The sequence below is a fragment of the Desmodus rotundus genome, chromosome 8, assembly GCF_022682495.2.
Source record: "Desmodus rotundus isolate HL8 chromosome 8, HLdesRot8A.1, whole genome shotgun sequence".
Classification (NCBI taxonomy): domain Eukaryota; kingdom Metazoa; phylum Chordata; class Mammalia; order Chiroptera; family Phyllostomidae; genus Desmodus; species Desmodus rotundus.
Genome location: NC_071394.1, coordinates 13,164,557 through 13,184,437, shown reverse-complemented (window position 1 = coordinate 13,184,437; position 19,881 = coordinate 13,164,557). Strand labels below are relative to the sequence as shown.

The 19,881-nt window shown below is 46.0% G+C and overlaps 1 protein-coding gene across 2 annotated transcripts in view; it reads right to left on the bottom strand.

The window, feature by feature from the left end:
* Positions 1-19,881, bottom strand: part of SNTB1 (syntrophin beta 1) — a 196,628-nt gene that overhangs the window by 18,198 nt on the left and 158,549 nt on the right. For both annotated transcript variants that reach the window (XM_071222214.1, XM_053929931.2), the window contains one exon: positions 8,094-8,233. In XM_071222214.1, coding sequence (XP_071078315.1) covers positions 8,094-8,233 — 140 coding nt within the window. The remainder of the gene's footprint in view (positions 1-8,093; positions 8,234-19,881) is intronic.

Here is a 19,881-nt window from a genome sequence, read left to right as displayed (position 1 = left end):
TGCCTCATGTCTGTCTGCTAAACTTCTTTCATTTGCATATGGTGGTGAAAGAGTTAGGCAAGCTCCCAAGTTTTTATTATTGAGGGATATTGACTATAAGAAAGACCAACTTAAGGTAGGAGAATGAGCAGCAAAAGAGATGGAAGCCAATTTCTGACCATCTGGTGGTATTATCTGGGTGAATTTTCAGAGACAGCTGATTGTCCTCCATACATTTTCCATGGTATCCTGAAATTTCACAGCCACCTGGCAGCAATAATGGGGAGGGAGGAAAGCACACGCCAAGTAGGTGAAAGTGGCATCGATACACTATCATTTGCACTGACTCTTTGCAAGTGGTATCAGGAGCTCCACTTCACAGACAAGAAATCCATGGCTCTGGGTGGTTAAGAAGCTGTCCAGGGTCACTGAATGAGTGTCAGAATTTGAGCCCAGGTCCACATGACTACAAAGTCTGTATCTTTCTATCATGTCAGGAAAAGGGGCCACACTCCAGCTTGTGAACTACAGGGAGGAAGGAAAGTGAAGTCAGATTCATGTCAGCCATGGGTGTGAATCGTCCCAGCGCTTTCCTTCTCCAAGGTCAGCAAGACTCACAGTCTGACAGATATTTTCACGTCACAATCGTACAACATCATGGGAAATTTCCTCTTTTCACTTCATAGTCTTTTTATTATTTAGCAGACTTAGCTAATTTTTATTTTTATTTATTTTTTATTGTTTATGATATTACAGTTGTCTCAATTTTGCCCCCTTTGCACCCTCCACCCCGGCCAACCCCCACTTCCCATAGTCATTCCCCGCACCGTCGTCCATGTCCATGGCTCTGTCATCTGGGTCGACTAATCCCCGTCACCTTCTTTCAAACAGTCAGCTCGCCTCCCCTCTTACAGCTGTCAGTCTGTTCCATGTTTCCATGCCTCTGGTTCTGTCTTGCTCATTAGTTTATTTTGTTCATTAGATTCTTCTTATAAGTGAGATCACACGGCATTTGCCTTTCACTGGCTGGCGTATTTCATTTATCATAAGAGTCTCTAATTCCATCTATGCTAAAAGTAGGACTTCCTTCTTTCTGCTGTGTAGTAATCCCTTGTGTAAATGTACCAGTTTTTTAATCCATTCATCTACTGACGGGCACTTAGGCTGTTTCCAAATCTTGGGAATTTTCAGGCTATCTTTTACATATTCCCTTAGCCCATCTATGCTTTAATTAGTTCAACATAGATCACAATGTGTGTAGAATATGGATTATGAACAGATCTTCAAGCACTTCATATAACATAATCACAATTAAAATTAGTCCTATTTTACTGGGAAAATGAAACCATGAGTGAATAACCTGAACAATTAGCTCCTATAGCACTTGGCTTTTATCCCTTATATTTCTCTTTTACATATATATATATATGTAAAATTCCCCTACCATCAGTCCTTAACATGAGCCTTTTAAAAGTTTCTTAAACAGAACATTCTTGCCCCAGGGAGGAAGCCATCCTTAGGTCACCAGCTGCCAGTGCTGTTAATGAGTAGCATTCAGAACTACCTTTGTGGTGTGCTTGAGGGGTTCCAATCTCCCCATTTCCCTCTCACACTTCTCTCCACAGCAGATAAGCCAACAACTCCTCCATCAGCCCAGTCCTTATATCTCCATGTGTTTGAGACACTATGGTCCCTGATAAATGCAGTATTACATACAGGATCAAATACGTCCAATCACTTATCAGTCATTCACACACTAATTTCCATTATTTTCTCCAATCTTAACAATTGCTTACATTTATCAATCACTTATTATGTCCCAGTCATGTGCTAAACATTTATATATACTGTGTCAATTGGTTCTATCAATAACTGCAAGACGTAGAGGATAGATACTATTGCTCCCTTCACGGTGAGGCTTGAACTCAGATTGATATTTCTCCCAACATCACATTGCAAGTAGTGGTCTCAGGATTCATCTTCCGGTTTGTCTGATGCCAGAGTCCATGGATCTCCCCGCTCTGCTAATTTCCACCAGCTCTGAGGAGCTCCTAAATTGGTAAGAGGGAGCCCCAGGCATATGGGGACACATGGGATGGATGGGTGCATAGGCAAACCACACTTTTCGGTTTGACAGAGTGTAGATCCTTGGGCATGTAGATACTTTTGTGCTACCCTAGGGAATGCCCATGGAAAATGCCCACACTCCCTAACAGTGCGGAGGCCCCCCAGGCTTCGTGTGAAAACCACAGGCAGGTTGTAATATAAATGTTTGACCAATGCAATTGGCCAAACTTCCTCTGTGGAAAGCATTCCTAAAACCCTGAGGCTGGCCCGAGGCGGCAACTACTTTTAGTACTTAGTAACAGGTGAGTTCCTTAGGCACCAACAATGATGCCACAAGAACGATTTGCAACCTTTTTCATCTCATGGCACACATAAACCAATTACTAAAATTCTGTAGCATGAGAAAAAAATGTATTTTTGGCCAATCTGATTTAAAAAAAAAGAATAGGTATAATTTTGATTCATTCACACCGGACAGCTATTATTGTGCCGGTCATTGTCATTTTTCATTTGACAGTCCGAGGGAAAGAAGGTCAGTGCCCCTGACTGAATAGACCTTGCATGCTTTAAAAATTCTCGCACCACACCAGTTGAAAATCGCTGCGCTACAAGTTTAGTAGAAAAGCTCAGTGTCTTTGGATCCCAAGTGGTGTCAAAGGAGAGAAGGGCACATTCATCAGTTTCTCTCTCTCTGATTCTCCGAACCTTTCGCAGGCCCCCAGGGCAGAGAACTGGGCGCAGACCAGCGTCACTCCCTTCACAAGCTCTGTGCTTCTGAACCTTTTGCCAACAAACTGGATGTGCAGAATTTCTGGGCTACCCCTCCCCCAGAATTCCAAAAATACCGTGACCTTAATCCTCACTCTCCTTAGGCCCATCTCACTCGCCAATTAGGATGGCAGTGACGGGAAACCAACACACTGACTCCATATGGGCAGACTTTATTGGGTTTTGTTTTGTTTTGTTTTGTTTTTAATGTTCAGCAACATCAAATAAGCTCTGGCTAAGCAAAAAATGTTTTCCCAAGGACTCATAAAAAGCTGAGGGATGGGAAGAGCTGAAAATACAACATGTTTGCAAACTTCCTGAGTGCGCTGAATATATCGCACCATCGACGCACAGAGGCACCGCCAACGTTCGCTGGCGGGACAGCCGACCCTTGTCAGCGTCTGTGCTTGGTGGTCAACACCAAGCACCCACAAGCACTTCTGGGGCTACTGCTGCGGGGCACAATCAGATTTTCACCTTCCAGAAAAATGTAAATTAGATATGTCTGGGCCTAAGAGAATAACCAAAACAAATACACAAATCAACTATGAACTGTTGAGGGAATAACTCAATTTTAGAAGAAACCCGTTTCTCACTGGCCGTAGTCCCAGCCCGTTCCTCTTGTGCAAGGGACAAAGACTGTCTCTGACATCTGAACAGTGCTTTCCAGCACGGCTGAGGCCAAGACCAGGGCGCTGACCAGTTGCTCAGTCCTGCCAGGTGCCAGGCATCATGCTAAATCAGGCTGCACTTACATCATCACTATGGATTGGATTCTACCCATCACCACCCCATCAGTTCTGTGGTGAAGCCTTAACCCTCATGAAACTGTATTTAAAGGTTATCATAGTTAAATGTGGTATGAGGAAGGGGCCCTGCCCTGATAGGATTAGTATCCTTATAAGAAGAGACATGGGAGAGCTCTCTCTCCCCACCCCGAATGTGCACACAGAAGAAGTTGTGGGAATACACAGCAGGACGCCACCACCTTCACAAACCGAGATGAGAGCTCTTACCAGAAACTGCCCACGCTGACACCTGGCCTTGGACTGGCAGCCTCCAGAACCGTAAGAAAATAACTGTCTATTGCTTATGCCACGGAGTCTAGGTATTTTGTTGTGACAGCCCCAGCTGACTAATACAGTCATCATATTTTAATTTTTGTAATCACTCTGCAGTAGATGTGATGGTTAAGTTGTCAGGAGAGCTAAGGAAATGTTTATATGATACACTCACGATATTCAAAGAGCCACTAAAACACCAGGGAATAAGAGCATGTTCTTGGGAGGCCGCAGAGAACAGTGGTTAGGAAGGTGGACTTGAATCAGAATCCTGAGTCTCTCTTCCTAGCTGTGGGACTGTGGGTGAGTTACGTCACCCCTACTTCCTCCTTTTGCTTGTCTGCGAAATAGGAATAAAACCTAAACATCATAGGGTTGTGGGGGCTAAATGTGGGAACCCTGAGGACTACATTTGCCCAGTGCTTATTAGACACATGTATTCCTGACTCCCAACCTGGCCAGCTGGGCCAGAATCACCAAGGAAGGGTCCTCAGGACAGGAATCTTCAATGAACAACCAGATAATTCTTAAATTGGACAAGTTTTGCAAACTCAGATAGACTCCATGTAAAGCATTTAGCCTTGACCTAGTCTCCCTTTACAGAGGTTATTCCTGGGTTTATCGCTGCCTGGTTTATAGTGAGTCTTCACTTAACATTGTCATTAGGTTCTAAGAAACTAACTTTAAGTGAAATGATGTAATAATGAAAACCAATTTTACCATAGACTAATTGACATACAGAAATATGTTTAAATCAATTAGTCTATGGTAAAGTTGGTTTAAGTCACAGTTCCTAAGAATCTATTTGGCCACATACGTGAGGACATAATTCTATTTGCAAATGGTACTACCACATGGCCTTCTGGATAGTGTCCCCCGGGGTGACTAAATAGCAGACACCTTGTAATACAATTTTAGAAGACATGGCTCTATACCCATAAACAAAAATTAAGCTGTACATTTAAGATGTGTGTACATTGCTATTTCTAAATTATACCTCAATAAAAGATTTTAAAGAGAAATTTAAAAAAGACAGAAGTCCCCGCCTTTAGGAAATGCTCTCGAAGACTAATGATGCTGCCAGATAGGCTGTGGGCCCAAATGCGCGTGTACAAAGGACACAGTTCCACATGCGACTGTATAGAACACACGGGAAAGAAGGTGTCACTGGATGAACCTAACTATGTGGCTATGGAAGCAGCCAAGGGGAACAGTGGGGCAGCCTCTGTAATGGAAGGATCCAGAGTTTTCCTTTGATTCCCAGCACTCTGGCAGAAATGAATGGCCTCAGCCCAGCCTCCGGCCACAGAGAGCAGGCTTTCCCTGTGCAGATGGAATAGCTCCGGGTCTTCAGCAGGGGTGCGCCCTGCTCCACGCCATCTCACTCCTAGGCCAGCCTGAGAGTGAAGAAGGGTACCCCTCCCCAGCATGGTCGTTCAGAAAGGGTCTTTCTCTAAGCAATCCCCAGAGTCGTGTAAGGAAGCAGACCAGGGCCAGTGCGGGTGCAAACCAGAGTGGCTGATGCAAAAGCCAGAAGGTCAGTTAAAGCCCAATTTCCCCAAAGCATATCGCCCCCTGGGCTTTGGAGCCAACCAAGCACATTTGACAGACAAATGCTGTGAAAGAGGGGGGATCAGCCCGGGCTTAAGCATCATCCTGGCCAGAGAAACACTGAGATGGAAACTCTTTCTTTTCCAGGCTGCTCCTTGGGAGCAGGAAGCAAATTACCCAGTAGCTCAAGGAGATGGAGTGAGAAAGAATAGCCAGCACTCTCCTAACACCTCCGACAGACCTTGCCTGGCAGGCTACAGCTGGAGATCAGGGTCACGATTATGGGCCGCATTTTACCACTGCTCATAAGGCAGATACATCTAATACCATTTTTCTCCTGCAGTTCAGTGGTCAGGCTGGGTCACCTGGGAAAGGGCAGTAAGTTGGGAGGTGAAGCACCACCTTTGTGTCTGCTTTATGTTTAGATGGCAGGCAACGATTTTTTATGCTGCATCTTTTTTCCTAAATGCCCAGTTTGCACTGAAGGGGTCGACATTTCCTGTTCCCATGCCGGATGCAGGTTTATGGTTCTAGGCTATTCCTGTGCTTTGTTCACAATCCAGACCAGTAGTCCCTGGGGCATGTGAGCCTATAACAGATGCATTTGGTGCCCCACCCCCTCCAAAAGCTCCTCAGTGTCATTTACTGTGTCTGTGCCCCTGCCCCCGCTTCTGGAAACTTTGCTTTGAAAGGTTCACATCCAGGACTTTCTTCAGGGCAGCCCTGCGACCCGGGAGCCCTGCGACCCAGGAGCCCTGCTTGTGCAGACAACCCGAGGAGCCTCGAGGGGACATCGCCGGGCAGCCGGGGCTTTTGACAGATGGCTGTGGGAGTGCGCAGCCAGTCTGGTCCCTGGCCTGAATCAGGACAAAGTCCGAGGTACTAAGTTACACTCTGGGGCAGTGCAGTCCAGTAGAACTTTCTGTGGTGATGGGAATGTTCTCACCTGTGCTGTACGAAATGGTAGCTGAGAGCCACCACTGCCGAGTACTTGAAAGGTGGCTACTGCAGCGGACAGACAGGAGTTTTGGAACCCTGAGCGAATGAGCACACGCGTGCATGAAGGAAAAGGCAGCCTCCTCCACTGGTCAGAAGGCTCAGAAACAGAGGAGAAAGCCGTGCCCCAGGGCAAGTTTTATTTCCATGTCGCCTGGCCGGGACTGAGAGACTCCTCCTTATTTAAACTTCTGCTCCTGAAAATCATTCCGAGGGGCACGAGTCCAATTTCTCTCCTTAGTAGCTGGAATACAGGGAGCGCGGCCTCATCTTTCTTTGGTTCCGGTGGTGAGAAAGTCTCAGACTCTGAACAGCAGTGTGCGTGGACGGGATTGGCAGGTGTAGCCCGCAGAAGATGGGGAGACCGGCCTGAGTTTGAACGGACCCTGAGACAGAATGTGAACCTCTGTACGGGCAGGTGAGGGTGTCTGGATTCTCATTATTGAGGTTTTTGTTGTTAACACTTAATAGCTTTCCTGCCAAAGATTTTGGGGCTTAGGAAACTCAAAAGTTAAATTACTGTTTAATATTATTTTCTTTATTTTATTAATTTCTAAGGGGTCTAGGTCTGGTTCCTAGCCCTTGACAGCTTCCTCTACTTCCCTCTGAGGCCAGTTACTGCCATCCTCTGGTCCCCCTCGCTGGTCTCCACAATCAGCCGGGCTGGAAGTAGGAGGAATTTCCAGGAGTGCCAGCTACGTTCACTACCACCATCTCCACTGTGTGTTAACCTCTTGCTCCGCCTCTGGGCCTCACTCCCTTCCCCACACCCGGGCCTCCACTGTAACCTATTTGGCACCTCAGTCCCTCCAGAACAGAGAACTTCTTGTTTCTGTCTTTTGCTCAGGACAGGTGCTCTAAAACCTCAGTTCACTATGCTCTCACTGCAGGACCAACTCCTCCCAGAGTTTGTCTCACATGGTTCAACAACTCATTGGACAAATATGTAAGGGCCCAGTACTGCCAGGCATTATCCCAGGGAACATCGTGTTAGCGTTCCTAGTGTCTAGGTAAAGAAACGGGTGTAGGAGTAACTTGAACTGAGCTCATTCTTATAAAGCACATGCAGAAAGGACGGCGATAGAAGCCAGGTCTGGGAGTTCACAGCTACTTGAAGGCAAGACTCAGGTTGGATGTGCTTTGTGCTCAGGATACAGGCCTTCAAAGAAGGGCAGTAGCGCACGATGCATTAAGATAATGTCCCATGAGCAAGCAGTGGGCACCGAAGGTCCTAAGGAACAGACATACACCGGCAGCCCCATCACACAGCTGAGGAAGAACTTGGTATGGAGTCTCGAGGGACCTTCACACAGGACATTCTTGGTGCTACCAAGTGAAGACGTAACTCTACCTGAACTCCAAGATTGGAAATACATGTGCCTCGTTCATCTCAAAAAGGAGGGGATGGACAGCCAGGAAGGTGACTGGGCTGGGACCACTTCATTGGTGTCACTGTCCCTTCATGAGGCATAAGCAGTGTGTTGTGTCTGTGTTTGGCCCCGTGTTTGGCCATAACTGATAATCTGGGTAAAAACGGGTGGCTATGTTCCGGAGGAGCTCTCAGCTCCTGTTGCAACAGTAAGCAGTCGTATAAGGTATTGCAGGCATTGCAAGCAAATAGAACAGTTCAAACTGCAAGCACGTCATTCACAACCACAAGGCCATGGCTACCTGGTGGCAATGAGAGGGTACACGTGAACGGGGCTGAACCAGGCTTCCTTCCGCCGCGGCATGCTGTCATAGATTAAAAGGTCCTTCTCGGTCAGTACAACCAGGGCTGGCTTCCACTGTCTCTCGCTCTCCCCGGGCACCTGAAACAGAAAGCAGAGAAGTGGCAAACCACAGCCTGGGAAAAGAGTGACTGCAAAGGGGAAGTTGGCTTCCCCTGAATCTGGACACCCAACAATGGGAACGTGTTTCAGTTCAGGTTGTAAAACTAAAATGCAGAGAAACCATTCATGGCCTCATGACTCTTGATCCTTTGAGGATATGTCTTCTCGAGGCCCCGAGATGCACAGTCAGTGCAGCCGCGGAGCAGCCCCGTGACTAAACAGCTGTCACTGTTTCACGCCCGCCAGTCAGCCCTGAAATTTTATTTCATTGTGGGGTGCAGGTGCTTGGGAAGTTAGGTGCTCCCGGGGGTTCCGGTAAAGTGCGTTGTTTTCCTTATGAAATGGTAAGGCTTGAATGCCTTCGGATGAATACCCAAAGGCTCTGCAGACGTATTATGGAGGCAAAGGTCTGACTGAGCAAGTGTGCGGTCCCACAGACCTACCCCCAGTCTTGCGCTCTTAGATGGTTTTTGCAATGCGGGCACCATCTTGAACCTTCCTTGTTCTAGAATGTTGAGTTGTATTCATCGTAGATCATTCTTTAGCTCAAGGGCCGAGGTGACCTGGCGGGAGGGATATGAGAGGATTCAAACATCACCTGGACGATGGGACCAGAGGACCCTTAAAGGCCCTTCCAATCTTGGGATTCTATGCAGCTCAGGTCTTGTCTCTGCTCAGGGTAGATCCCCGCAAGCCTCCTGAATGTCTTTTTGTCTATGAAAATGCCCTGCTTCCAATTTGAATTCTGGAATAAATGTTGATGCTTAGTTGGAACAACTCCGTGCTCTAGCCTTACCACTCAAAGCAGGGACCATGTTCCGGGAGTATCGGCATGCGGAAATGCAGAGTCTCGGGCCCATCCCAGGCCTGTTGAATCTGAATTTGCATTTTAACAAGACCTTCAGCTGAGTCATATACTCATCAAAGATTAAGAAGCACTGCTGCAGACGAGGTTAAGATTATCTTGGACAATGGCAACTAATTCAGTGGAGATTCAACCCTCTCGTAACAAACCACTACCCAAATCTATTCCGAATTAAATTAGACGGTAAGCTAAATAAATGATAAAGCAAACCCCTTCCCTTCTCTTGTACCGAGGTGGGAGCCAGGGTGTGCGGCTTTAGGGATGAGTGCTGAAAGCAGAGCTGAGCAGGATGGTGTGAGGGTCGAGCTTGGTGGGTTATGCAGTTGTATCGGTTGCCTGGGTCTGAGTCCCTGCTCTATTACTTATTGCCTTTGGGCAAGTTATTGTTCTGTGTGCTTCTCTTTCCTCACTGATAAGGATAATGTCCCATACAACAGTGCTTAGGGTGCTGACTCTGGAGCTGGGGTGCCCGGACCCAAATCATAGCTCTACGATCCGGGGCAAGTCAGTGAGTAGCTGCATCTCAGTGTCTGTATCTTTAAAATGGGGAAATCACAGCACTTATAGCAGAGGGTGGTTGTGAGGATTGAGTTAAAATGTCTAAAGTGCTTAGCACAGTGCAGAAGCAGCACCATTTAGAGCTGGTCAGGTAGCGCACACCGCACAAGGCTACAGTGGAGGTGAAATGAGACCGTGCGTGTAATGTGCTGAGCACAGTACCTGGCAGATGGCAAGGTCCTCAGTGAAACTCAGGGTGGGCAAACGGTGGCGGATTCACAGATTTCCAAGCTTGTCAAAAAAAAAAGGGTATTCTTTGGAAATGGCAACAATATGACAAAGTAATGATTTTCCTTTGGGAAAAATCATAAGGCCAGCCCATAATATCTTTGTTGCTGACAATGGCAATTCATTCTCCTTGGGTCCTTTCCAAAGTTTTCCCAAGAAGAATTTGTCACACAATGATCGCCTTTATTATTTAATGTCCCTCCTTCAAGAAGTTCAAATGAGACCTCCTTTTCTAGAAGGAAGAAATCCCCTGTGAAGCTATTTATACTGGAATGTGAATGGCTGCCTGGCCTATTTTTCCCTTTATGCATTTAATGAATACTTAAGCCTACTTTGTTTTCCACCAAAACAACAGCTTCTTTAAGAGATCAAAATGAACTGTTAGAGAAGATAAGGTACCAGACCCTACGAGGGGAATAAGCTGCGGTCTCAAGGCATAAAGTGTTTGGGAGGTTTGGAGTAAAATTTTTCCAGCCTCTACATTAAACCTAGTAAATTACTTTTCCAGCTCATTAAATAAGGCTGGGGAAGCTACAAATGATCCTCCCAAAGTGCCTGTCTTCCTTACCTAGTCAGATCTGATCCATTAACTTTGACTGGAACCAGTCATTTCAATGTGAACACAACGAAGCATCATTCTTCAAAAACAATATTACGTTTGCAAAAGAAACCTCACCAGTAAGCACCAACACATGGTACAATGCAGATCTTTCTAATGGCGGAATCACAAACTCACCCACATGTCACGTGGTACAAATAGGTATGAATAATTGCAAGCTCCTAAAACCTTTTGCAGTTTATTAAAGAACCTCGTGCGGACATGTTAACTTTGCTGTGAGAGAAGGTGGAGAGAACCTGTCCACCATCCCCGCACACACAGCTTTCATTCCCACACTCCGTGTGCATGTAAAGGTCAGAGTCTGCCCCTGAGGACAACCAACCCTCCAATGAGAAAAATTTCATGCTGAAGAACAAGGTTTTCAAACCATACTTTGGGCCACAGGAGCATTATATCACAAAGCCTTTTAAGAACATCTTCTTCAGATTTGAGTAGTGGTGCTGCTGTTCATGAAAACCTCCATTACAAATCCAAATTTCCTGGCACCCAGAGAGTCTCCAGTGTGAATGCATTAGCTCTGGAGATGTGTCTGCATTTTATTAAAACATGACTCCTGAACCAGATGTGAAGTGACTTCCATCTCAGCCCCAGCCTCCCAGATGCTGCAGCAGTTTCTTAAGAACTGATCATGTTTCTAATGAAAAGGGTGAAGGGAAAGAAACAGGGAAATAGACATTCAGTTCTGAAATTATTCTGAAGCCTAACTGTGAGCTGGATCCCATCCCCGTAGTTACTTCTGCAGAGCATGAGAAAAGAAGTTTACAAAATGACAAGAAGAATTTGAGAGAGGATGGAAAGCAGTCACTGGTGAGAATGGAGGGAAGTAGACAGGAATGTATCGACATGTTGTAAACCTTAAACTCCCACACTGTTACCTGCCAGTTATGTCTCAATTGAAAAACAGGATCAAGGTAAGGCATCAAGTCCTCCATTTGAGACAGGTCTCTTAAGTAGTTCAGTGGCTTTCAAACTTTTGAAATTCATTGGACCCTCTTCTCAGATGAAATCACAAGCCATAGAACAAAATGTAAGACAATTGAAAGAAGGTATTTATCGAGTTGTAGCCTGGTTCGGGTCCCAGACTTTGGTGGCTTCATCCCACCACCGCCCACACCCCTGGGTAGGGTTCCCAGAACCACTGGGAGACAGTTTGAAAACTACTGACCTCGGCCCCCTGAAATACCTAGAGTCTGCAGCTCATGTTCAAAGAGATGGTTTTAGCAAGTTTTCAGTGCCTTTTTCTGGTGGAAGGTATTTCCACAGAAAAGAATGATACTGTTGCCTGTAGGGCAGAGTTGCAAGGATTAAGTGAATTAGTACATGGAGAAGGCTTTGAAAAGTATCTTGCACCAGTGAGCAAGCAAGCCTTAAAAAATATGTAGTCCTTGCTACGATATCAGTGTAAGAATAAATTAATATCAGATTAAAGAGGTGGGCTAGAATTACTTGCTTTTGTGGGTCTGGAGTCCCCACCTACCAAAGAATGGGGTTAGACTGAATCATTGCCAACAATGTCTCCAACTTCAAAATTGGATCTTTTTTTTCATGTTAAAATCCCCTGCTACTAGGATGGGACTGCTTTAGTTGCTGGGACTCTCGCTTTACACCTCTTCTTTGTTCCGGGGACTCTGTTCACAGGACAAGAACAGTGTGTGTGTGTATCTGTTTTTCTCCCCTCCTGCCAACTCACTCTTCACAACGTACTTATTATCTATTTTCTACTTCAGCACAGGGCGGCAGGAAGAGCTCATTGTCTTTGAAGCCAAACAGCAATGTCTTCAAAATCCCACTGAGGGATCTGAACAGATTAGTCATGCACCACATAATGATGTTTTGGTCAGTGATGGACCACATATACAATGGTGGTCCCATAAGATCATAATGGAGCTGAAAAACTCCTGTTGCCTAGTGACAGCATAACCATTGTGACACCATAGCTCAGCAAATCACAATTGCCTACAGTATTCAGTACACTACCATGTTGGCCAGCCTGGGACATGTTGTAGCCTGGGAGCGGTGGGCTGTACCATGCAGCCGAGGAGTGCAGCAGGCTGTACCAGCTAGGTTTGCAGAAGTGCCCTGTGCGATTATCCACAGTGAAATTGCCGAACGCTGCCTTTTTCAGAACGCATCCCCGCCAAGCGATGCGTGACCCCTGAGCTGCTATGATCACTTGTCCGCTGATGTGTAACCTGCTAATAAGGGCTTCCCGTGCCTATTTTAGGAGGATTAACTGAGACAATGTATATAAAGCTCTTCCCAGAGGGCAGACACTGGAAATGGTACACTATCCCCATCACGTGCCTCACCGGCGCTCTTTCCTCCGGCTACCCTGATCAGGAAGGAAGGTCTCAGTATAAGCAGAGCAGAGTAAAAACCGTTCACCAAGGAAGAAGGTCAGTCGCATCTTTTGTGTCAGAGATGATGGGTATCTTTTATTTTACATCTTTTCACCTGAGATTTCTAGGTATTTAGAACAAAAGACAAGATAGCAGAGTAATAAAAATTAGCAGTTATTAACTTTTCCAAATGCTTTACAAATATTAGATAATCCAGCACCAACTCTCAGAGAGGCAGATAAAGATGACCTTCACTTTACCAAAGAAGAAAGGGAATGTAAGCCATAGACTTAATGAAAACCCAGATTTGGGGTTCGTAACTGGAGTGCTCATCGGAGTCAACCTACTACTAAGCACGGTGAGACTTCGGTGCTTGGTCCTAGTGAAACCCCCTCGGCTGTCAGTAGGGCCCCGCTCCCTGAGGGCTCTAGGGAAGACTCCTTCCTTGCCGCTTCTAGCGTCTAGCTGCTCCCAGTGTCCCTGGTGCTATTTGGCTTGAAGCTGCATCACTCCGATCCCTGCCCCCAGGGCTGTCACAGGGACTTCTTTCTGCGTGCCGTCATATGGCTTTCTTATAAGGACAGCGGTCATTGGTTTCAGAGCCCACCCTATTCCAATACGAACTCAACTAATTCGATCTACGACGACCCTATGACCAAATCAAGTCACATTCTGAGGTCTTGAGTGACATGAACTTTGGGTGGGCGGGGGTCTAAAAAGAAAATCATAAGAAAATGGTCAGAACCCATTACATTGCCAGCTTTCCTTTTGCCTTTGAATGCTTGCAGACATGGAGGGAATTCTGCAAAGTTATTTACTGAGCGTGCGGAAGGTCAGATGCTAATTTGCTCTCACCGAGGCCTTTGATGGCTCTATTAAAAGTGAAGCCTTGGTGTCGGGACTTCATAATAAAGCCAAGCTTAGGGCAGATCACATACACCCAAGGAGATAAGTGCACAGCCAGGGCTTTAAATCTCCTCTCATCATGCAGCTTCACGGGAAGAGGAGGCGGAAGGCAAGTGAAGGTCGAGTCCCTCTCACGCCAGAGTATTTCCACCCCAGCAACCTGGCCTTTGAACTGTTTTGCCTCATTTGCTTACTACTAATGAGACAGCTTTGAAATGGCAATACTCTAAGATACATTCCAGGCAGCGGTCTCTTCTTGCTTTAAAAAAAAAGCGTTGGATTCAACTCGGATTACTCTGTTTCACTGCGAGTTCAGGCTAAATGCAGTCATGTTGGGTTAATAAATGGGAAGAAGCAGATGCACTGACCGAAGCCTGTGCCTTGTTAAGTTTGGTGTGATTTTCCAGCCTATACCCTCCTCTGCTTTGAAAAGCAGGATGAGAGCCTTGCTGGAACAGCCGACCCCCTACCACAGGGAAGAGGAGCTGCCCCCCACACCCCTCTTTCTGCCTTTTTGTCCATTGCAATCTGTTAACTCCCTCTCCAAGGAAGTAGGTGAGTCCCTGTAATTGTTCCAAGCTGGGAACTGTCATTGGACCTCAATAGCGGGTACTGTGGTGCTTGTCAAAGGCGGGCGTCTGTGGCCACTACCCAAATCCCCGTAGCTGCAAAGTGAGAATGCATATGCCCCTGGGGGCAGGATGGCCATTTTGGTCCACATGGGTGGCTCGTTTCCATACCCAGGTGCCCTCGCTTCGACAGGGGCCATCGTGGGCCAGGTGCGTCATTCTCCCATGCTCCAAACAACCCGACATTTATTAGAGTTTGACTTCAGGGCTTATTGGACACCTGCTCAGCTGTTAATAAATGCATTTTTCTCTTGTTTCCCATTAGTACATTATTTCCTCTCACTCTCAGTTGGAGACCCTAGAAAGGAGAAGGGGTGAGTAGTAGTAGTATCTCAATCCACCGCACACTCAGCATTCTGGGAGAGATCTTGGCCGTGAACTCGGGCCCAAACTGGATTCTGCTGTGCCTGCTTCTTTCCCTTCCTGCATTAGTTTACAGCTTATGTTCTCCTTCCCTGAAGAGAAGCCCTGGGTCTACCATGACCACTAAACTATTTTCACCTCCCTCACCCAACTTTCTGGATCTAGACCAGCCCTCCTACCCGCTTCTTATTAGTGAGCCTCAACTTCTGGAAGGCTATCTCACCAACCATTTCATTTAGAGCGAACTTTTATTTGTTACCCCTTCAGTGCCTTGGCTCAGCTGGAACATCCTGGGGATTCTCCCCCAGGCCACGACTGCTTAGTCTGGACCACTTCAAAACACCAGCTGTTTGAAATGGAGACCCGCTGTGTGTTTGATTGCATGAAAGTGAATTCCTTGGGGTGCTCCACAGTGGTTTCTTCTTGTAAACCTGTAAACGTCCCCTTTTCATCTTGCTTACTTGTTTGCTCGGCTCCACCTTTTCTGAGAAAAATCCAAAAGTACATTTCCACACCATGCCCTGACTGTATTATACAATGTCATGATTGAGAAAGGTCAGACTAGTTTGAGGTTTGCTCTATGTTTGGGTTTCTTAAAAATAGTAGTAAGTTAGGGAGAGCAGTTAGGAGAGAAATGTTTAGAGAGAACGTGAGAGATTTTGAGTCATTTAAATCTGATGGCTTAAATATCTACATGGCAGGAAAAGAATTCTCTCGATCGAGGGAGGATGAGCCTGGGGGAGCAAACATGGTTTGAGCATCTACTTGAGATGAGCCTGGTTATGGGTGTATTGCCTTCTCTTCTCCCCAATTAATACGGTGCTGTCTTAACCCCTGTATCACAGGATGTGCCCATTTTTGGAAATACCGTCATTGCAGACATAATAGAGAGCTTTGATTACTCAGAGGAGGATTTAGTTAGGATGACATCATACTGAAACACAGTGGACCCTAACCAATATGGCCGGTGCCCCTAGAAAAGGGGAAATTTGGACACAGACACGCACACGCAAGGAGAACACTATGTGAACCCCGAAGGCAGACATCAGGGTGTTGCGTCTACAAGGCACAGGACGCTTCAGTTTTCCAGCAAACCACCAGAAGCCAGGAGAGGAGCATGGGACAGATTCTCCCTCGCAGAGCACAGAAGCTACTCACCCTGCTGACACCTGAATCTTGGGCTCCTAGCATCCAGAACCGTGAGACGTTTGTAGTAGTTTGCTCTGGCAGCCCTAAGAAAGAATACAAGCACCGTGCTCCGTGTCATCTCCCTTAATCCTTTCAACACTCTGAGGCACTTATTATCCCCACTGTACAGAAGAGAAAACTGTGGTTCAGAGGGGTCACACACCAGCCACGGTTACATAATTAGAGTTATAAAGACATTTACTGTGCCTTCTTGATTTCAGAGCTGGATATTTCCAGATCACAAAGTTGCCTCCCCTAAGAAAGGAACAGGGGGTGGTGTGGGGAAATGAGGGGAGAGGAGGGAGGGGAGACAGCTGGCAACTCAGCGGTGACGGCTCCGGCTGGCCGGACTGCCCAGGGTCCAGCTCTGTGCAGCTGTGCAGCCGGCTGCGTTTGCCCTTGAGATCCTTCATTTTTGCCCTTATTTCTCACCTCTCGGCACGTGAGGCTCCACTGAGGCCAAACATCACTTTAATACCAGTTCCTAAATTCCCCTCCGAATAATCAAAGATCTTTATTCCCCTAGTCCCACACCTGATTAAAGTAATTCGAGATAAAGATCTAAATAACTCATAACCCTTAGTATGTTGCTCACCAAAGGATATTTCTACTTATAACAAGTAGCTGGGGCAAAATTAGTCTGTTATAGTTACTCTTCATTGCACAATTGAAGGGTTAGTAAACGAAGCATAGTTTCTCCTCTAAAAGCATTCCATTATACCATAAATTCAATTTGCATGATTTTTTTTTTTAATTTTAGCAAACCATCTTCTTCACTGCTGGTGCTCACCCTAGTACAAATGTTCACAAATTCTAAGGTAGTAAAGTCCAACTTAATGTGCTATGCAGGTTTAAAATTAAATTTAGCAACAGAAAACAGACAAGAACTGTAGGCTATGAAAATGTGTTTGGGTATTTGAATCGACTGAACTTTTTTAGATATTTGCATCACTAGGAAGTTAAGTGGCTCCTGGCCCTTTCAGCTCATGGCTTAGAAACCACTAGATGCAAAATACACCCTTTCAGCAATGTTATAGCGGCTGATTAACCATAGTCTCCTAGACAAGGAGTCCCAAAGTCAGAGGACCCGTTATAGGGAAAAAATGATCCCACTTTGAGGTAGCTTGTTTTCAGAATTAGTTTCTCATTACCAGGTTGTGAGCCCAGCATCACCAAATCTCTCATCTTTCAAAGAAAGCCATACACCTACACTTTTAAACGTGAATTCTCCCTATTTTAAAAAGTTAGTGTGTTAGCTTCCTCTTGGTGCTCTAAGAAATCACCACAAATGAACATAGTGGCGTTTATTCCCCTGCTGTGCTGGAGGTAAAAGTCCCAAAGTGAAGATGTTGGCAGGGCTGCTTCCACCCGAGGGATCCAGGGAGAATCGAGTTCTGTGACTCTTCCAGCACCTCCAGGCTGCCTGCATTCATTCCTTAGCTCCCAGCCCAGAGCACGTTACATTTTCTTCCTCTGGCACTGAGCCACCTTTTCCTGCTTCTGACCCTCCTGCCACCCTGTTGTTAGGACCCGTGTGATTACATTGGGCCTGCCCAGATAATCCAGGAGAGTCTCCCCATCTCAAGGTCCTTAACTTTATGGCAACTGCACAGTTCCTTTTAGCACGGAAGGCAGCACATCCACAGGCTCTGAGGCCTGGGTGTGGACATTCTTGGGGGGATAGTCCTCGGCCACCCTCAGCTGGCAGCTGATTTGAGTCAGAAAAATAAAGTAGGGAGTGAAGGGATAGGAAGTTCCGCATTTGTTGTAAAATCTCCAGCATGCTCTCTCCTGCCCCTCTGCCCACAGATGGGAGATGGAGAAAACAAGAAGACGATATACTGATGATGATTAAAACTGGGTTATGGATGCCTGGAGGTTCATTATTGTTTTTTTTTTTCTTTTATGTATTTTCTGTAATAATAAAATTAAAAAGTAAAGCAAATGAAGACCAAGGAAAATACACCTGCCAGACAGACATGGCCCACGACGGCCAGATCTCTGTTAAATGACGAGCCCGCGCCTGGCGAGAAATACACAGCACACAGACAGCATTGCTGCGCAGCCATTCACAGATCTGGCATCTCGCTGGGCTGCGAGGAGTTCCCAGTTCCTCAAAGGCCCCTACGTTCTGCTCTAGTGCGCTTGTGACGTAAATTACTGAAGGCTAAGGTACGAGAATAGGTATTAGCTGCTGAGACTGGTAAGAGAAGCTTCCGTGCTCAAAACTCGTGTGTGTGTGTGTGTGTGTGTGTGCATGAGTGTGTCACTCGAAGTAGCCCAGCTGGGAGCTCCCTTGAAGGAAGACCATCTTTGTCTCTGTGAAAAAATGGACCTCTAGTGCAGGCTATGCAAGTGAAGGCACAGAGAAAGATGTGGGTGAGTGATCTTTCTTGGAAAACTGAAATTTAATGGAGAACATGTATATACAGTGGCTTTAAGATGGGGGGACTCTCAATTTTCTTGAACCGGCTCTCACCAAAGGCAAAGGTCTCCATAATAATCCTCTGCCCCTAACTTATAACCCATTCCTACTCCCTCACTTATTCCTTCTGTTGACCTTAAACAGACAGCTGGGTATTTCTCCAGCAAAATGGGTTTATTTGGGAACAACAAAGAATTGCAATTCGGGACATGAGGTCGAAAGGCAAGCAATTCACTGTCCTTCACGTTCTCGTGGTTCCATATTCTATTTAAGTATGCTCAGTGCCCACATAGTACCTGGGATGTAGGGGCACAGGCAGACCTCTGAAGGTCCTAAGTCATATCTAGGTGTCCTGGACCTCCAAACACAGTGAACGGTGTCTAACCCGTGTTGCAGAAAGGGCCCAGGGGCCTGCCATCTATGTGCCCAATCATAGTCCCAATTTGGTAAACAAGTTACCTTTGACTTCCAGGCTTTAATTCTCTAACGCCCAGGAAATGTGCCCTTAAAGGGATACTGATATGTAGCAGAAATTCATAATATTGTAAACAGTTATCTTTTGAAAGAATGACATTATCATTAAATCCAGAGTGCGTTCTTCAAAAAAAACAAAGGTCTCTGGTTCAGAAGTGTTCTGTTTTCGTTTTCATTGGGTGTGCCTCATTTCGTTGTTGATTTCCTCATTTTATTTATTTTGCAAAGCAGAAAGCCAAGAGTTCTTTGAAGGGAGAAGCTGTTGGAGCATCCAGCCTCAGCTCCACATCGGTATTTTCTAAAGTCCCGGCCTGGTCTGGCAGCCATTCGATTATGTCAGACATCATAATGCTATTTACTGTGTGAAAGAAATAACAACATGTTTACTTTCGGTTGACTCTATTAAAGACTGAGAACTAAACAAACAAAAGCAAAAGAAAATTCATTTTAGAGGAATCTCAAAATTTGTGTATCCAAGGACCAAGTGACAAATTCCAAAGTCCACTTATCTTACTTTAGTTTAAATGCCTTTGTAAAAGCTGCCCCAACTGGGAAGATTCATTTTTCTTTCTCTGACCTCCTGGAAGCAAGGAGGCAATCTGGTATTAAGAACATAAATCTTGTTGGCAGACAGTGGTAGTCTGCAAGTTCGCTCAGCTATTTGCAGTGTGATCTTGACCGAGTTACTTGTCTTCTCCACGCTTCGCTTTCCTCATCTGTGAAATGGGGGAGATCAAAGTCCCCCCCCCAAAGGACTATCAGGAGGACAGAGTCAGATAATGTGCATAAACGGCTTATAGCACAGGGCCCGGCGAGCTGTAAGTTCTCAAAAAACAGTGTTTCTCAAAGTTTGATCAGATCACAAATTGCTGCAATTTGGCCTGCTTCCGAATCAGCTGGGCTGCTCATTTCAAACCCTGAGTCTTTGTCCCCTAGAATCCATGTGTTCCAAAGTGCTGGAGGTGGCTCCAGGAGTCTGCACTTGTAGCCAGGGCCCTGGGTGAGTCTTGTGCATAGTATCTGAGAATATCTG